Source organism: Prunus avium, chromosome 1 (assembly GCF_965620075.1).
Source record: "Prunus avium chromosome 1, drPruAviu1.hap1.1, whole genome shotgun sequence".
Taxonomy (NCBI): Eukaryota; Viridiplantae; Streptophyta; class Magnoliopsida; order Rosales; family Rosaceae; genus Prunus; species Prunus avium.
In genome coordinates, this window is record NC_142284.1 from 43240710 (window position 1) to 43257817 (window position 17108).

At 37.4% G+C, this 17108-nt stretch overlaps 3 protein-coding genes across 3 annotated transcripts; 1 reads left to right on the forward strand and 2 right to left on the reverse strand.

The window, feature by feature from the left end:
- Positions 1–1321: 1321 nt before the first annotated feature.
- Positions 1322–3981, forward strand: LOC110757178 (transcription factor HHO3). The gene is made up of 5 exons (XM_021958739.2): positions 1322–1887; positions 1995–2272; positions 2397–2682; positions 2817–2893; positions 3329–3981. Exons 1-5 carry the CDS (start codon positions 1755–1757, stop codon positions 3704–3706), a joined length of 1152 nt encoding a protein of 383 aa, XP_021814431.1. The 5' UTR covers positions 1322–1754; the 3' UTR covers positions 3707–3981.
- A 4433-nt stretch (positions 3982–8414) lies between these two features.
- Positions 8415–10929, reverse strand: LOC110757110 (Metallo-hydrolase/oxidoreductase superfamily protein). Its single transcript, XM_021958652.2, has 8 exons — positions 10717–10929; positions 10543–10636; positions 10331–10456; positions 10033–10191; positions 9364–9482; positions 8950–9141; positions 8771–8861; positions 8415–8676 (listed from the first exon to the last, which is right to left on the reverse strand). Exons 1-8 carry the CDS (start codon positions 10869–10871, stop codon positions 8584–8586), a joined length of 1029 nt encoding a protein of 342 aa, XP_021814344.1. The 5' UTR covers positions 10872–10929; the 3' UTR covers positions 8415–8583.
- A 281-nt stretch (positions 10930–11210) lies between these two features.
- On the reverse strand, positions 11211–13990 carry LOC110757096 (Endosomal targeting BRO1-like domain-containing protein). The gene is made up of 6 exons (XM_021958635.2): positions 13767–13990; positions 13096–13263; positions 12395–12656; positions 12111–12277; positions 11800–11949; positions 11211–11680 (listed from the first exon to the last, which is right to left on the reverse strand). The coding sequence occupies exons 1-6, from the start codon at positions 13809–13811 to the stop codon at positions 11330–11332; spliced, it is 1143 nt and encodes a 380-aa protein (XP_021814327.1). The 5' UTR covers positions 13812–13990; the 3' UTR covers positions 11211–11329.
- Between the last annotated feature and the right edge of the window lie 3118 nt (positions 13991–17108).

Consider the following 17108-nt stretch of genomic DNA (forward strand, 5'->3'; position numbering starts at 1 on the left):
GATGTCCGGCGGGGGAGGAGTGTAAATTGCCATATCATTCACATTGATCACATGGTCATAAGATTATGCGTCACCTTCTCCAGCCTGACAGAATTAGGTTTTTTTTTTAACTTTCTTTTTCTCGGGTGTGATCGATGAACTTTTGAGAAGCACTTTGCTTGCTCAACATTACATTGATTTTATTTTGTTTAAAGACTGGACATGGAGTCTTCTTTTAATTCTAAGGAAGAATTTAAATTAAATACTAAAGCAATACATTGGTCATTTTAAATACCAAACTTTCTTCTTTGTTTTTTTTAAAAATATACAAATCATATTCTATTTTAATCTAATTTAAATTATGATGAAGGAGGATCTGAACTCGAGTGCAAAGTAGGTTTCACATTTACTTTAACCAACTTAGCTAAGCTAAACTCTGCCAAACTTTCTTTGATTTAAGTTCTATTACTAGTTGAAAAATGAAAAAAAAAATACAAAGAAAATCTAAAATGAACGGTGCGACCACGTTTGTAACCCAAACTAAATTAATGGGCTGAATCCAAATAAGCCCCAGCCCGTCTATTACCTGGGCCATGGATCAACCCGAGCCAGTGGCCAAAATGGGCCGAACATACTAAGCCCTTATTCACCATCTCTACAGTACGCCCACCTCCAGGGAATCTCTACACCGTCCAGAATCCGGGGATACATATCCTCGATTCTCTTGCATATAAAATGACAGGTGTCAAAATCACAACGGGTACTGGGAAGAACGCACCGATGAGAGGGCGTGGTGGAAGCAATGATTGAACATAGCGTAAACAGAGGGCAGTGTGGATTAGGATGAGCAGCAGTTGGCCCTCAGAGGGCGCGAAAAGCCACATTTAATCACGCCTAATGCTACGCGTCGTGTCCACGAGTGTGCACGCACGCACCCACGCACAAGAAGATTGAACCTTGAAGATTCCTTTGCTCTCGGAAAACCCCGAGAATATTCGGAGGAGAGAGAGAGAAACAATAGACTTGAAATAAATATGACTAAGAATTAATTAGATAAACAGAAAAATAAAATATAAATATAGAGAGAGGGTAGGGAACAGAAAAGGAAAGAAATTGGTAAAGAGGCTCAGCCCTCTGGAGGGGGGGAGCAATCGGTCTTTGATCTTATCCGATAAAAATTAGAACATTTTTTAAAAAAAATTAAAAATTAAAGATAAAAGTAGGTGTGGGAGGTGGTGACGTCAGCGCCAGCCCATGGATAGGCAGAGAAAAGCGAATCACAATTCATACCATCGAATATTCAACCCCGACTTGTAAAAAAAACTAATTTGGAAATAAAAACCCAATCACAGATTCGCTTTTGTACGCGACGCCACGACCCGACGTCTCTCTCTCTCTCTCTCTCTCTCTGTGTCTGTGAAAACAAAAAACACTCTTAAAAATTCCATCTTTTCTTTTCTAATTTAATATCTCTAGAAACTAGTTTTTGTTGGTTTCTTTCTTTTTAAATAATTTGGTTTTGGTCTGCAAGATTATTCCGTTTTCGGATTCTACTTGGATCCCATATGCGTCCTTGAGAAGCCCCATTCGTTACCCAATCCCCCTTGTTCGGTTCTATCTATGCTTTGGACCTCCACCTGCTCCTTCTTATAATCTCTCTCATACATAAATACATTCACACCCGCATTTCTCTAGCTCTGATCTTAACCCAAAAAGGAAGATAAAGACACAGGCTTTGAAAATTCCAGGAAGAAAAAAAGAAAAAAAAGTTAGCTATGGAGTCTACAGAGAAAATGCAGGCTTCAAGGTTGGGTTTCCGTGACTATGTCAAGGCCTTAGAGGAAGAGAGGCATAAGATTCAAGTTTTTCAGCGTGAGCTCCCTCTCTGCTTGGAGCTTGTCACTCAAGGTACGGACCCTTTTCAATTTACAGCTGAAGTCTTGTCTTTTAAGTCCTAAAGTTCATGTCTTGGTTTGAATTTATATGGATTTGTTTTCTTATTTTGTTTTTTTTAGCTATTGAGAGGTGTAAGCAACAGCTTTCGGATACAACCACAGACTACATGCATGGACAATCTGAGTGCTCGGAACAAACTTCAAGTGAGGGGCATGTGTTTGAGGAATTCATTCCCTTGAAAAGGATTTCCTCTTCTGATAGTGATGATGATGAGGTGCAAGAGTCTCAGGAGCCCAAGACCAATGACAAGGATAAGACTAATGGTGACAAGAAAAAATCAGACTGGCTTAGATCTGCTCAGCTCTGGAATACAACCCCAGATCCACCTCTTAAAGAGGTATAAAAAAAGATTCCACCTTTATCTATTGAAATGAATTGTGATTGCCCTTTTGTTTAGCAGCTCAATTTTTTGAGGTAAAAGAGCAGGAAAGTATTGATTTTTGGGGTGTTGGTCATTGCAGGAATTGCCTAGAAAGGCCTTAGTGATGGAGGTCAAAAGAAATGGGGGTGCTTTTCAGCCTTTCCAAAGGGAGAAAAGCGTTGGAAAGACTAATGGGCCAGTGGCTAAAGTGCCTGCTTCTGCTCCGGCTACTAGTTCAACCACAGACACCGTCAGTGGAGGCAGTGGTGAAAGCCGCAAGAAAGAAGAAAAAGATGGACAGGGTCAGAGGAAACAAAGGCGGAACTGGTCACCGGAGTTGCATCGCCGGTTCTTGCATGCTCTTCAACAGCTTGGTGGTTCACATGGTATGTTTTTGAGATTAATTTAGTTGGATGATCAATGATCATGGGATATGTTATTTATTATGATTAGATGCATATGGGATTGAATTCATTTGGATGTTTGCTTGACATGTGGGTGTGATTGGTTTTCCTTGCAGCTGCTACACCCAAGCAAATTAGAGAGTTAATGAAGGTTGATGGGCTCACAAACGATGAAGTCAAAAGCCATTTACAGGTTTGTATATGTGATTGATCATCTATCTGTTTTAATAATAATTTGCGTGATGTGAATAAAATTGTACATGGAGCTAAAGGCATGCCACTACTCATACATAACAGAGATTGGAAGCAATGTTTTTATGGAGATCTTTACAATTTTAACTTATAGAATAATCTTATTGGTACTGTTAGTTTGTATTTCTTAGGTTTCCTATCAATTCAAGTCATGCTATTAGTCTTGAATTTCTATTCATATTTAACTTTTGGGTGCCTCTCTATGTGCAAGTTACAATGTGATTAAATCAATATAATAAAACAACCCAGCAACGAAGAGTTGTGAATCTAACAAAAGCATACATTTCTTGAAGAATCAATCAGAAGTTGTGAATTTTTATTAAGCCGTCCTGCAATCAAGCAGAGCCTAATTTCTATCATCTTCCATTGTTTACAGAAATATCGTTTGCACACTCGAAGACCAACTCCAACAATGCACAACAACAACAACAGCAACAGCAACACACAAGCACCACAGTTTCTGGTTGTGGGAGGTATCTGGGTGCCACCCCAGGACTATGCAGCAGTAGCAGCAACCACAGCTTCAGGGGAGGCCGCCAGGGTTGCTGCAGCCAATGGAATATATGCACCTGTGGCTACATCTCCTTCTACCGTCACACCAGTGTCACCACCATCCCTAATGCAAAGACCGCGACCGAAGAGACCTGAGTCCTCTCATTCAGATGAGAGGGTCAGCCACAGCGAAGGCCGCGGTCATTGCAATTCTACTGCTACATCATCCTCCACTCACACCACTGCTTCCCCTGTGTTATAAACTTTTTTAACATGAGAATGATGTAAAAATTTTGTAACCATCGTTTTAGAAAGTCCTTTCTGATTACCACACCAATATTCTGACCTTTTCCCTGTTTTGTTTTGCCCTCCTGTCGTTTATGAGCTATAAGATGTAGAGGTGTGTGCTGGATACGAGGGACAGTGACAGTAAAGTTTTGAAGTTGAATAAATTACATACAGAATTTGGAAGCAGAACAAAAAATATTCTGAGGCTCGAGCACGCCAATAATAACATAATGTTTCTTGTTTGTTATATCTCAATGTACATAAGTATAGCCTGCACATTTTAGTAATCGTCGGCTTGTTAACTGTTGTATGCATTTGATTGAATGCTCTGATCTGTACTGGCTACGAGGTTGAAATTTGAATGGTAGCTGAGATTGCAAGAACCTAGACAATTTGCAATAAAATATCAAAGTCTAATATGAACATATTAATGGACAGAGAAGCTGCAAATCAAACTGTTTCGTGGTAATTACTAATTGCACCAAGGTTAAGACTTGTACTGTTAATAATTTTTATTTTTATTTTTTTGCCAAATGATAAAAATATAATTGATAAAAGCCGAAAGGCTCGATTACAATAACCATAAAGGCAACCAATCACTTGAACGCTAAAATTGAACTCTAAACTCCAAATTATGTAAATTGGGACTAATTTCCACATGTGAATTTGTCCAACCGGCCAGACAGCCACATAAGGTTTGGTGAAAAGGATGGTCTATTCGTAGCGATAACTTGATGAGGGAGTTTAGAGTTTCGTTGACAATGAGGGGAATATAGTCTTCTTTACTTAAAAGTCATGAAAAATATAAAAATGACAACAAAAGAATCCTGACCCACGAGAAATCTTCCTACCCAAGAAAATAAGCAAATGACAGATGTTGCAGATCTAATCAAATCTTTTCTGTTTGGCTATTGTTGCCTCAAATCATAGAAAATTGGGTTGCGTAGAGGCTAAACACAATATGATAATTCCTTGGCCTTTAGCACAAAAGGAGAAAAATATTGGCAAAATTCAGTAGTTTGTTGGATATGCATGCATCAAAAACATGCGCACATACACACATATCATATGTTTCCCAATAAAGCCACCCCCTCTGAACATCAACTGCTTTAGAAAGTGTGGTTTGAACAGTTTAATGTTAACTTCTATCTGAAGCTGATTAGGTTTTGGTTGGGTAAGCTAAGATGGGGATACCTTATCCATAAAAACCCACCCCACCCCCGCTCCTCCCCTCTTTAATGTTAACATCAATGTTTATTTCTTTTCCTTTTCATTCCCTCCAAGTTTGGATATATATATATATAGCTTCAACGATGAAATAAATACAAAACAACCAGAGATAATCCAAGAGAGAATATTATTTAGATGCTTGCATGGCGGTGATCCAGGCCATTTTTAAAACGTGGCGGCTCTGATAATGCATGGTAGATGGTACAGGTGAAAGTTATAACCAGGCTAGGCCCCATAATTTATTATCATTTTGTGTTTGTGTTGTGTCAACACAAGACACTTAGGACAAAGCTGTGTGTTAGTTGGAGCTAATTTTCTAGCTTATCGCATTGCGACTCCTCTCTTTTTTTTTTTATACAAGAAAACAAAGTGAAAATGTACCACTTCCATGGTCCACATACGAATATTCCAGTGTATTCGGGACAATTAGGCACTAGTTTTTAATATTTTAATTTTAATTATTCGGAAATGTGCATATATGTTATCATCTAAAATGTAATGTGCTAGTATATTCTCCATTTTCTTAACTTATCTTATGGGGAAGGAAGAACCAATTCTGATCCCCAAGAATCTTACCTTGTCCAAGATTCTATCATATAAATTAAATTAACTTAAACTAATATTAAGATTAATTAATTAATGAAGAGGGGAGAGCCTAATTGGTTCATGTGGGGGCCTCCCAGCTCACATACGGTTTCTGAGTTCTCATCAGACTTTTTCTTCTTCTTTTTTCTGGGTGGAGATGATATTTCTATTTTTGGATTCAAAGGTGTCCTTAAATAGAAAATGAATTGAATATGTATTTTAAGCAAAGAAGAGAAACAATTAATCCATTGAGTTGAGGACATTTTCAAAGTGTTCTAGAAGATGCCATGCTTGGATTAGGGCCAAGTCCAAGGGAAAGACAGATAGATAGAGAGAGAAAAGAAAGATTCAAGAGAAGTGTCCCTTGAGTGAACCTTAAGGCCAAGTGCCTCTTGCCGTCTATTAAATTAATTAAGAGGAATCGATACCAAAGTCATTTTTTGGTTCATTTGGTGACAAAATGTCTTCATAATTCTTCCGAGGGGGGAAGATGTTGAGCATTTTCTGGTCATCTTCTTCAAGTTGAACTGTTGAATTAGACAAATTAATCCTACGTACATTATCAATGCCAAGTTTTGTTTGTTCTTTTGAACTTGTCATGCTTGAGTAGATTAATTAATGCTGAATGAAACCCATCTTCCTTTCACATTAAAAATGAAAACAAAAAGATTTTGTGCCCATTTGGCATTGCTCCTTCATCCTTTTCCATTTAAATTAATTTTTAAGTTGTTTATCACATGCCAACATGCGGAGGTAAAAAATCATATCCTACAATATTTTTCTCTTTTAAAATGTATTTTAAATAGGATATAAATAGTGGTTTAATTAAATTAACTAATAAATTTACATCATATACTAACAACTATAAAAATATTAAATTTGACCTTTTGTTGCTAGAGACGGTTAAAATTTAGTCTGCCACTATATATTCCTTATAAATTCATGTTTTAAAGGGCTAAAAATGTAGCCCGAAACTAAATATAGCCATCCCCAACTCAACTGAAGATAGAAAACAACTTTGATCAATTAGCATTTGATATTGACTCGAGGTAAACTGCAGAATTATAATTATCTTCTCACCCCTCTATATAGTATGTACTAGTACTTCATTCCCGTTCCAATACATATCCTTACATTTCCCCCAAAAATAAATATAATTTGAAGTTGACCCAAGTAAATTGTTATTATATTCCAAAGTGAATCTCACAAATTAGGCGGGACAAGTGCCCACTGGGGCAATATCACCCACATAATTTTTAATTTATAAAATTTCCACACAATTAATTGGCTTCTTTTTTGGGTAGCTATGGCTCTGAAGTCTGAGAAGTCCACATTTATGTGCTGGCTAGCTGACGTGGTTGGCGTGGTTAACACCACGAAGCAACAACATTATTTGCTCTGTCCCATATACTTAATCGACCTAATTATACGAGACGCCTTTGGATTCTCGGTAGCTATTAACCTTAATTCAGCGAATCTTCCAGTTAGCTAGTCACGCTCTCAAATTAAATTTTAATTATGTAATTATATAGCACACTGAGAGTGATGTCCCTCATCTTGTTCAAGGCAAGGTGGAAAATTAATTCCAATGTTTTCTTTTTGTGGTATCAAAAGTTCTTTTAATTGTGTTAGAAACAGTTGTTAATACGCGTTTAAGTATCAACTATTGATACAAGTGAATTTCATAATACATCAACAACTCACGATACATATAGCATTACTTACGATGGAAACAATAATCGTTGGCTTTCTTGGGGGTTCCTAGTTCCTAGTTCCTAGTTCCCAGCTAGTTATGGTGGGCGGAGCTAGATAGCATCCTACTAAGTAATTATAGTACTTACCGAGATTAATGAAATGATTATGCATTCCCCTTGAGGACACAGACTCGACCAAATGCATTTATCAATAGTTTGATGATTAATTATAGTGTTTATACATACAAATCTCAACAAGCAACTAAGCCTAAAAGCTTAAACCATAATCGCCCCTTGGATCAATGGGTTCAGTGTTTAAGTCCTCGTCATTGTTGACGAACCAATGTTGCTTTTTTAATTCAAAATAAATAAATAACAAGATATATGTAGTCCATTTTCACGGAATCATTCATTCAGTCTCCTGAAGGACGACGCCAACTCCTCCAAATGCATTCGTGATGTCTTTTTGTTGCAAATACAATCATATTTGCTCGATTCCCATTATTCTTTTGTGATAAAAATGTAAACTGGTTTTATAATTTTATTGGCTCCAGAAATGGAATATTGTTGTGGTTGCAGTCTAATAACACTACCACTAATATCTCTCATGGATGGAACCGGCCAGGTTCATTGAGCTTGTCAAAGTTGTTTTAATTTATTATAATGATAAAATAAAATAAAAAGAAAAACGAAGAAAAATACCTAATTTATTTGGCAAATAAACAAGAGGAAACTTGGAGCAAAAAAAAACGAGGAAACTACAAAGGCAGACAAACAGATTACTACAATGCGCTCATAGATTAGGTAGATGACCACATACTTCCTAGAAAAAGACAAAAGTGTGAACATTTATAGGAAATTCACTCCAAACAAAACATTTATAGAACTGTAAAAATTCATGGAAACAGGATCTGAGTTATGGAACTTGACAAATTAAGAGCTTTCAAGTACTTTATTTAGTTACTTATTAATTGAGACTATAATTACCCGAGTCATGGCCTTATCTAATGCCTTTAGATGATGTTATATTTCTTACCCGTTTAATAAAACTAACCAATTTGATCCATTGACTAACTAATTCGATTAAAACAAGCCTCACCCATGGGCCTTATACACTATAGAATTTTACATACTTACCCGCATCACTTGGACTCATTCTATGAATTAGAAATGTTTTGGGCCTCTAACTGTACTTTCTTTTGCTTTAAAACATATGTAGCAAGACCTAGCCCATTGGCCCTTGCCTTTCAATGAACTTCCATTTGGCAAATTACAAATTTGATTTGATAAAGATGTACATATTTTCAAGGAGCTACAGTTTCTGTGTATCTGCAAAAACAAATTATGGGAGGTTGGAAAGTGGCGGGATCTCTAGAGGTACACCAGGAGTAGGCTGCAGTACCTGCGCATCTGGTAATTCCTTGGACAAAAGTTCCTGCGTTACATAACCATGTCATCTTAAGAGTTTATTTTCTTCAAAAGCATAATGACTCAAATATATTTCTCAACAAGGAGTTGAAGAAAACAACCTTGAATGATTCTATTGTTCCTTCAGCCTGAACTAAACTAGCAAGAAGCCCTTTGCTATCCAAGTCTCCGTTTGTCATCGGGACAATGAACCTACAAAATGTACAACAAAGACATTGAAATACTTACAATAAAACCATCTTTTTTTATATGTCAGTGTTAAGGTAAAAAGAATTTGTACTTGGCATGCAGCAGCTTTGCAAGTTCAACTGCATCTTCTTGTCCAGACACCAAAGTAAATTTAGGCAGAAGCTGCTTTATGACCGGCGTGATGACAATGTCAGCCCTTTCCTTCTCCACTGAACTCTTGTTGTATACACAATGGGGTTCATAGTAAAGAGTAAATTTCCCTTGTGGAGAACTGACAAGATATCTGGTCCACATAGCATATACATATAGTTAATATTCGTTCAACTAAAGAGTAAATATTAGATAACAGACTACATCAAAATTAAATCTACAGATAGGTAACATTCCTTGGAAATATTCACTCGACTAAAAGTTGAAGAACATATTATACCACAAAGGAACTGTAACATTCCTTGTAAATGGAATTCACTAGTGTCATACTGGCAATAGACGAATGAAACCTTACCCATTTTCAGGGCGCTGCCAAGGAGGACCAAGAACAGGCCCTGCAGTGGCCTGTACTTTGACTGTAGAACCACTTCTTGCTTCAATTATGGAGCTCTGACCAGGTTCCATATATGTGACCTGAAAAATGAAAAAATTAGAGTGTGAGTATAAAACAGAGAAGATGCATCTGAATTTATGCTTCTGAGCACATAATTATTTAATTATCTTGAATGCAAGTATTGCAACTTTCAGAAACCAATTGAGACAATGGTTTAGGTTCAGTTGTTATAAGAGATGTGATTTTGGCATGGAAGTTGTCTATGGTCATGTCCGCCATCTTAGCAGTAAAAGTAATTACCCAAAAATTAACAGGGAACAGCTGAATAAGAACAGAGGCCCCAGCCTGATTGACATCTCTTACCCAAAAACGACACTAGTTCTTGAGAAAAAAGGCATTGCTTATTGTCAAGTTATGATTTTGGATTTCATTTGATCATACCATATAAGTGTGGTGTCATTATCAGCTTGTTATAGTATAGACCACCAAGCCAATTTTTCTCAGGTCTTAATTTCTTTGATGGTGACTACAAAGAATGAATAGCATATATTAAAATAAAAAACAAAACAGAAGCACTCAGGAGCTGCAGCCTGGAAAAGAAAACACTAGTTTAAGATTGAATATGCTTACATTGCTGAAAAGGGGATCCAACAATGTCTGAGCATTGGGTGTAGCTATTACTCTAAGATTCAGGTACTTTTCAGAAAGCGGCTTTAAAGTCTTCAAATGGCAGTGATCATCGAGGCTTTGTGTGATTAGTAAACAATCAACTTCTGGAAGATCACTTAGCTGCACTAAAGTTGTACACCCAATCAAAACAAGCTTATCAATTCCAGAACAATTGAACTACAAAATAATGGCAACATATGCATAACAACAAGGCAAATTAGATATAAAAAGGAAATTGAATTAAGAACTAAAAGACTACCTGGAAATTCTTCAAAAACTTCTTGGCAGCATCATAAAGCCAGGGGATCCCAAAATCCAAATTACCCACCAAGATTGGATCGACCAATATTTTCAACCCACCCACATCCCACAACCAACTATTCCCCTAAAGCAAAACTTTGTATACATATGTCAGGAAATGCCCAAAACTAATCAAATCTAAGAAAGACCAATAAGAAAATGAAAACCCACCTCCAAGTAAGTGAGTTTGAACCCATCAGTGCCGGCGAAACTCGACTGAATTGCGCTTTCCTCAGAAACCACAGCAGAAACAACCCTACCAATCCTGCAAATATGTACAGCTGAAGACAGCTCTAAGATTTACAAAACCCTGCATATATGAGAGAGAGAGAGAGAGAGAGAGACCTGGCAGTTGAAAGCCTCAATTGTTTGGAATTTGCGCGAATGGGAGTGGGGCTAAGAGTCGAAAGAATGGGAGAGGGCGCGAAAGGGAATAAAGGTATTCTCGGCGTGCATGGTCTGCACGACCAGAGAAGTGAGCTGCACTGACCAACAGCCATGGCCTTCCCGCGAATTTGGAGAGCGATTGAAGTGCATAGTTTATTACTTTATTATTAGTTAAATCATTTTCATTCCTTAAAAATCAATTGGATTTCATGCTGCCACTTGCCACGGGCTCACCCACAAGAACATTTTAATTTTTTATTTATTTAAAGAATGATTAATAAATGGTAAATCTTTGATTTTTTTTTTTGTGTAATGGTTTTAATTTTTTAATCCTTTGATTAAAGAAAAGTTAGAAGAATGAAACTGAAATTCCTTTCTTTTGTAGGAGATAACGCAGCAATGCACCAGCAAGTTGCAACTCAATGTACACAATTTTGTTGAGCACATATAGCTAAAGAAAGAAACCAGCAAAAACTTGGATTTTCACTAATCTAGGAATCTTTAATCTGTTTGGCTTCACCTGAAACAGAAATGCTTTACAATAAGTGGTTCTCTTCTCTCTGCTGTACATTCAAATCTTGAAGGCAAGTTGTCTTTCCCATCTTTTGGGTTGATAAGGTATGATACTTGCAATTTTGTTACCTTCAGGTTTTGGCAACTCATCCTCAGAGGGGACTTTCTCATGCCAAACAAACTCGTTTTCATGTTCATGCTTCCTGAGTAATTCCGCAAACTTATCAATTTCCTCTTTGAGAACACATTTCCATGACTCTTGGCCTGGCATTTTCTTCTTCTTCACATCAACCAGTGCAACTCTAAGAACTCCGATGGCAGCCCCGAATTGGTTGGCAATCTTCAGGCTTTCGGCAAAATATTTCAAACTTTTTAACTCATGTAGCGCTTTGCAACATGATATGAATTCCTGTACAAACCGGAAAGAGCAACCAAAATGGGAAAGAAAACTTTCTGATCACTCAGCCCCAAACTGTTCATTCAAGGTGAGGAAGGAATATAAAACTGTGCAAATGAAAGCACACATACCACAATGCGTGAAGAAATATCATTACATTCCCTGCTTGCTGTATTTAAAACACCTGCAGCTTCATCAAGCAACTCTGCAACACCATGATGCAACTTTGCCAAAAGACCCACGGTAGTGCCCTTCTCTTCAGCCCTCTTTATTGTTACCGCCTATTACATTTTCGTAACAACATCAATTATCACAAAGAAGAAGCCTACCGTAAAACTTTTATCATCTCTTTAAAACTGGCCTAGTAAAGGAAAGTAAGTGGATTTATTCATATATCAGTATGGACAGAGCAAACATCCGCAATTCTGTAATGGCAACTCACCTGGGCCTCGGCCAAACAAATGAGGCTCATGACAGTGGACACAGATGAGACAACTTCTGGTGGCCTTTCCGCAGTGAGTGAATATTGTAGAATAGGAAGAACCTTATGAGCAAGATGATGAAAAACACCAGCAGCTTCTCTGAAAAGGGTGGCCGATTGCACTAGGTCTACGACAGCGCAAAGAAACTGATCAGGTAATTACATCCATGGTCACAAAAGAAATAATAATTACAATAATAAAAGATCTCAAAAGTGCAATATGAAGGTAAGCTAGCATCTTCTACCTGCAGGAAGAACTTCTAATGCCCTCTCCCGAAGGATTGCACCATAAAGGAAAAGGGTCATACCAATCTCAAACTGCAAGCTATTGATTTGAAAATATTTTGGACCTTTAAAGTTAAAGAAAGAAGATGAACTAAGAGCACTAGTCCATTGCATCTTAAGTTCTGAATTCCATCGAACTATCTGGCTGAAGTTGCTGATCATGCCAACATGGAAAATCAAATTCTCCAGCAATGGAAGATACATGTCTAGGTTGTGAAGAACCTGAGACATTGAAAAGAATACTAGAATAAGCAAAACATCAAATGCTATCAGAGACTGGATTACATAGTCGTACTAGATGCAAACGGAAAGAATCAATTTGTACCAAAATAAATACGCAAGTTCTCCATGTAACATTATCTCACAACCTAAAACACATGAAGATTGAAGGACGGCATTAAACTAACATAAGATTATTAAAAACAAAGACATGAGTTCAGCAAATGTTTCATCCAAACAGATATTAAAGTACCTACAAACAAACAGAGTTCGCCATTAGAACAGGGTAGTGCCAGCATTACTGAACAATAAAGCTTTTTATGTATATTCAAAGGGTGACATTAATATGCATGAAAATGAAAGATGTAAAATAAATCTCATATTCCTGGCAAGAAATAATAAGTGAGTCTTCCAAATACCAAATGCCATACTGACAAATTACCTGTTCAGAACGAGAAGTTAACCCTCCAGACATTTCTCTCGCAATGGCCGTAGTAATGGAGCTGCTCTCATTAATAGACTCCTCAATCATTCTACGCTTAGAGCTCAATTCTTTCAGTTGCTCAAGTGTTGTGGAATCACGAGCAGCATAAGCCTCTTCAAACACAATCTGTCCCCATTGACAACAAATCACTTGGGAAATTATTAACCACACAAAGAACAAGTAACACTGCCGAATAATTTATTGGACGCATATCCACTTATATGTATTCAGCCCCAAAACCTTCCAAAACTCTTTCCTCCAAAATAGTATACCAAAATTTCATTTAATGAGGTTGACAATGTCACATTATTAAATTTATATTTTTTGTTGTCCTCCTATTGCGGGTCCTAAACATGATTTTCTACCCAACAAAATTCAAGAAAACCCAACTGGGTCCATGCACGTTCACCATTACCGCAATCTCAATGCTGATTACAAGCAAGCAACATGGCATGACAAAATTGGAAATTTGATAAACTGGGTGTATAATAAAGCTCAGATAAAAAATCCGAAAAAAACAAAATTCAAGACCAAAGAAGCTTAATAGCACCATAGACTCTCCAAAAATAACTCAAACACATTTACCACCAAAATATAAACACAAGAATATGAGGGGCACCGGGAAATACCTTCTTAGTCTTCAACTTTGCTGGGTCTCGAAAATGAAGCATCATCGTTGCCAATTAAACAAAGCCCAGACAATACCTGGGTTTTACGAGAAGTTTCTAAAACCTTTACCTTTACAGAGTTCAGATTCCTAGTAGAGATCAGCTTTCAGGTTAAGAAGCAAAGAGACGAGTAAGAAGAGTGTGGTTCGTCCACGGCTTATTTAGCGCGTACCATTTTCCAATGGGTTTTGTTGTTTTGGGTCGTTTTCAGGATCATTGCCTACCGGATTCGTTCGTTTGCTTCTCGGCCAAGATTTCTATTTTTTAATAAGAGGTCAAGCTGTAATGGGCCCCTGATTCTACATTCTTTCAAGCGGACGTGGGCTTCTCCGGGCCGACTCTCACAATTTTTTTTTTCAATGTCAACTAAAATTTATTTAAAAAGGATAGAAGAAAACAAAAGTTGGATTAACTACAGTAAACCCCCAACTTATAGGGGTCATTACAAACTCATACCCAGCCATTGTTGACCCATTTGACCACTACATGAACTTTGTGAATCCTTTCATAAAACACCCTCTGTCACTCAGTCCGTCAGGAACCTGGTTAAGTGATGAGGTGGTGCTGTCGTCGTAGGTATTTTTGATAACATGGAGCAATTTAAAATCGTCGACAAAAGACTTGAGCCATTCATACAAAAGAAAAGGCCTATGAGCCCCAAAATCGTCAAATCTCTAATTTCATCTCCTCCATTTTTTTCCAATTGATATAAAGATGAAGGCGCCGAAATGTTGTTGTGGTAAGTGAGCTCAGGAGTTCACTTCCTTGACTTATGCGAACCCTGGGAGACGTTTATTTGGATGTGCGAAGCACGGGGTAAGAGATCTAAGTTTTGTGTTTTTGAATTTGTTGTTGTTGTGGATCTGGGTTAGAAAGTGATTGGCTTGATGTAATGTACAGAGAGGACAAGGGTGCAACTTCTTTCAGTGGATTGATCCCCGAATATGTGAAAGGTTTAGGACTGTTATTCCTGGATTGCTGAGAAAGGTAAAAAAGCACGAGGAGTTGCAAAGAAAAGTGGCGACAATAGGGAGGGTTATGCGGGTAGTACTGCTTGGTTCATGGGTCACAATTTTGGTGTTTTTGTTGGTGTTGTTTGGTGAGGACTTGAGAAAACATGTACCTAACAAAAATGTGAGGCTAGAACTATAATTTTAGGCTTTGTCTTAGTTATTGTTTTGCAAAGGGTGTTTGTATGATAACATTGTAATGAAATGTAAGTTATGTCCTGTCTATAATGAAGTTGTAAATCTTTATATTTTGAAATGAGAAAAGTAGAGTTGAAAATGTAGGTGTGAAATGAAGTTGAAAATGCAAAAACCTTACATTTTGAAATGAAGTTGTAAACCTTTACATTTAGTAAATTGTTCTGAAAAAAGCAGGTGTGAAAATGCAAGTGTCAAAATATATAAGTTCCAATATGAAAATGCATAACTTCCCATCTATAAATACAACCAAACTGAAGTGTTAAAATACATAAGTTGGCATCCCAAAAGGATAACCACTATCATATCAAAATATAACAAATCAGAGTTGAACATAATTCATCCCATATCAAAATGTACCAAATCAGAGTGGAACATAACTCTGCCCATCTCAAAATATACCAATTCATAGTAGAACATAACTCTTCCCATATCAAAATATATCAATTCAAGCACAATTCAACATAAGCAAAAAAAAAAGAAGTAAAGGTGTGGCTTCGTTTCACTTATCCTTGCACAATTGTTTCATGTTTCTTTTCCTAGATATGGGTTGATTTGGAGCTTCTTGTCCTCATTGCAATTGGTTCAATTGAGGGTTTTGATTCCTGTATACATCAAACAATTGTATAAGCATAGTTACCATACTTACCATACAATTGTATACATCAAACAACATACTAGGGTTTAGAGACTTACATTTGGAGGTTCTCCAATTTTTTCTTACCCTTTGCAGCTTTTCTCTTTGTATTCCCCTTGGAGCCATATGCTTTTCCAGTTTTCTTATTTTGCTTTGAAGGTAGATGTCTGTGATGAGTCCTGCTGTTGTGACATTCTTCTCCACAGTAGCTGCACGTCATAGCAAGGCCCTGTTTTCCAAGCCATTTCTTACCCCCTTTGTCAATTTTCTCCTTAGCCTCTTTTCTCCTTAGTTTCTTTGGTCTTCCTGGCTGTCTATTGTATGATGATGGCTTAATAGCTTCATGCTCAGACCTGGCTCATGGATTTGGACCATTAATTGGTTGTATAAGGTTGTCAGGGGCTCTAAGGTAGGCAATTATGCTATAGCAAGATTTGACATTCTCCTCAACTGGTTTACCCCCTTTGTAATGTTCTGCAGCAATACCATGAGCACATGGTATACCACTTAAGTCCAATTCCTTGCAAGAACAAGTGTGTTTGTCTAAGTCCACTATATATTGATCCCATTTCCCACCATCCACTTGATATTTAGAGCCTCTTGACCATATGATTGTGTATTGCCCAGATAGAACCTTTTTGGCTTGTAGTCGGTTAACAATGTTAGGGCATAATTCATAAGGCCAACTCATCATCTTGCACCTTCTGGATGCTATTCTACTCATCAATAGGCATCTTATTATCTCCTCCAAAGTTATGATTGGCTTATCTCTTGCAGGCCCCAATATTAAGTGTCTTTAGATGATCCATGCACCTCCGATATTGCTCAACTACAGTGGCTCTTGCACAACCCCAGTACATGTCCTTAAGTGCCTTGCCCTTGTACAGTTGTATGTAGTTGCTGAATAGATGCCTAGCACAAAAACGATGCTCAACATTAGGTACTACATCTTAAAATGCTCCAGGCAATTCTTTTTACCTGTCAGAAATAAACGACCACCCATGTGAGTTAACAATTCCAACATCAGCAGCTAGCAGTTCAAAGAACCAAGTCCAAGAGTCCATTGTCTCCATTTCCACCACTGCATAAGCAATGACCCAAGTCTCATTGTTTGCATCTATCCCAATGGCTGTCAACAGTTGCCTCCATAGACTCCCTTCAAGTGACAACCATCTAACCCAATTATAGGCCTACAACATTCTTTGAACCCCTTTTTACACCCTCCTAAATAGACACAAAGTCTTTGAAATATTGCATCATTGCCATTAAAATCACACTTCATTTTCATAATGGTTCATGGATTAGTTCTCTTCACTTCTTCACAATAGTCCCATAACCTGCTATATTGTGAAGCCATAGTCCCCTCTATCAACTGAATAGCAACTTTGTTGGCTCTATAACACTTTATGTGTGAAACACCAACAACCCATTCCTTAGCAGCAACATCCAAAAGTGATTTTG

Bases quoted from the DNA above. Each gene is read 5' to 3' on its own strand.
- LOC110757178 (XM_021958739.2), top strand. From the start codon at position 1,755: ATGGAGTCTACAGAGAAAATGCAGGCTTCAAGGTTGGGTTTCCGTGAC. The intron at 1,888-1,994 runs GTACGGACCCTT...TGTTTTTTTTAG, and splicing joins CTTGGAGCTTGTCACTCAAG to CTATTGAGAGGTGTAAGCAA. The intron at 2,894-3,328 runs GTTTGTATATGT...CATTGTTTACAG, and splicing joins AAGTCAAAAGCCATTTACAG to AAATATCGTTTGCACACTCG.
- LOC110757110 (XM_021958652.2), bottom strand. From the start codon at position 10,871: ATGGCTGTTGGTCAGTGCAGCTCACTTCTCTGGTCGTGCAGACCATGC. The intron at 10,457-10,542 runs GTGGGTTTTCAT...GTTTTGCTTTAG, and splicing joins TCAAACTCACTTACTTGGAG to GGGAATAGTTGGTTGTGGGA. The intron at 8,862-8,949 runs GTACAAATTCTT...TACATTTTGTAG, and splicing joins GCAAAGCTGCTGCATGCCAA to GTTCATTGTCCCGATGACAA.
- LOC110757096 (XM_021958635.2), bottom strand. From the start codon at position 13,811: ATGATGCTTCATTTTCGAGACCCAGCAAAGTTGAAGACTAAGAAG. The intron at 13,264-13,766 runs GTATTTCCCGGT...CAATGGGGACAG, and splicing joins CAAAGTTGAAGACTAAGAAG to ATTGTGTTTGAAGAGGCTTA. The intron at 12,278-12,394 runs GTAGAAGATGCT...GCGCTGTCGTAG, and splicing joins ATTAGAAGTTCTTCCTGCAG to ACCTAGTGCAATCGGCCACC.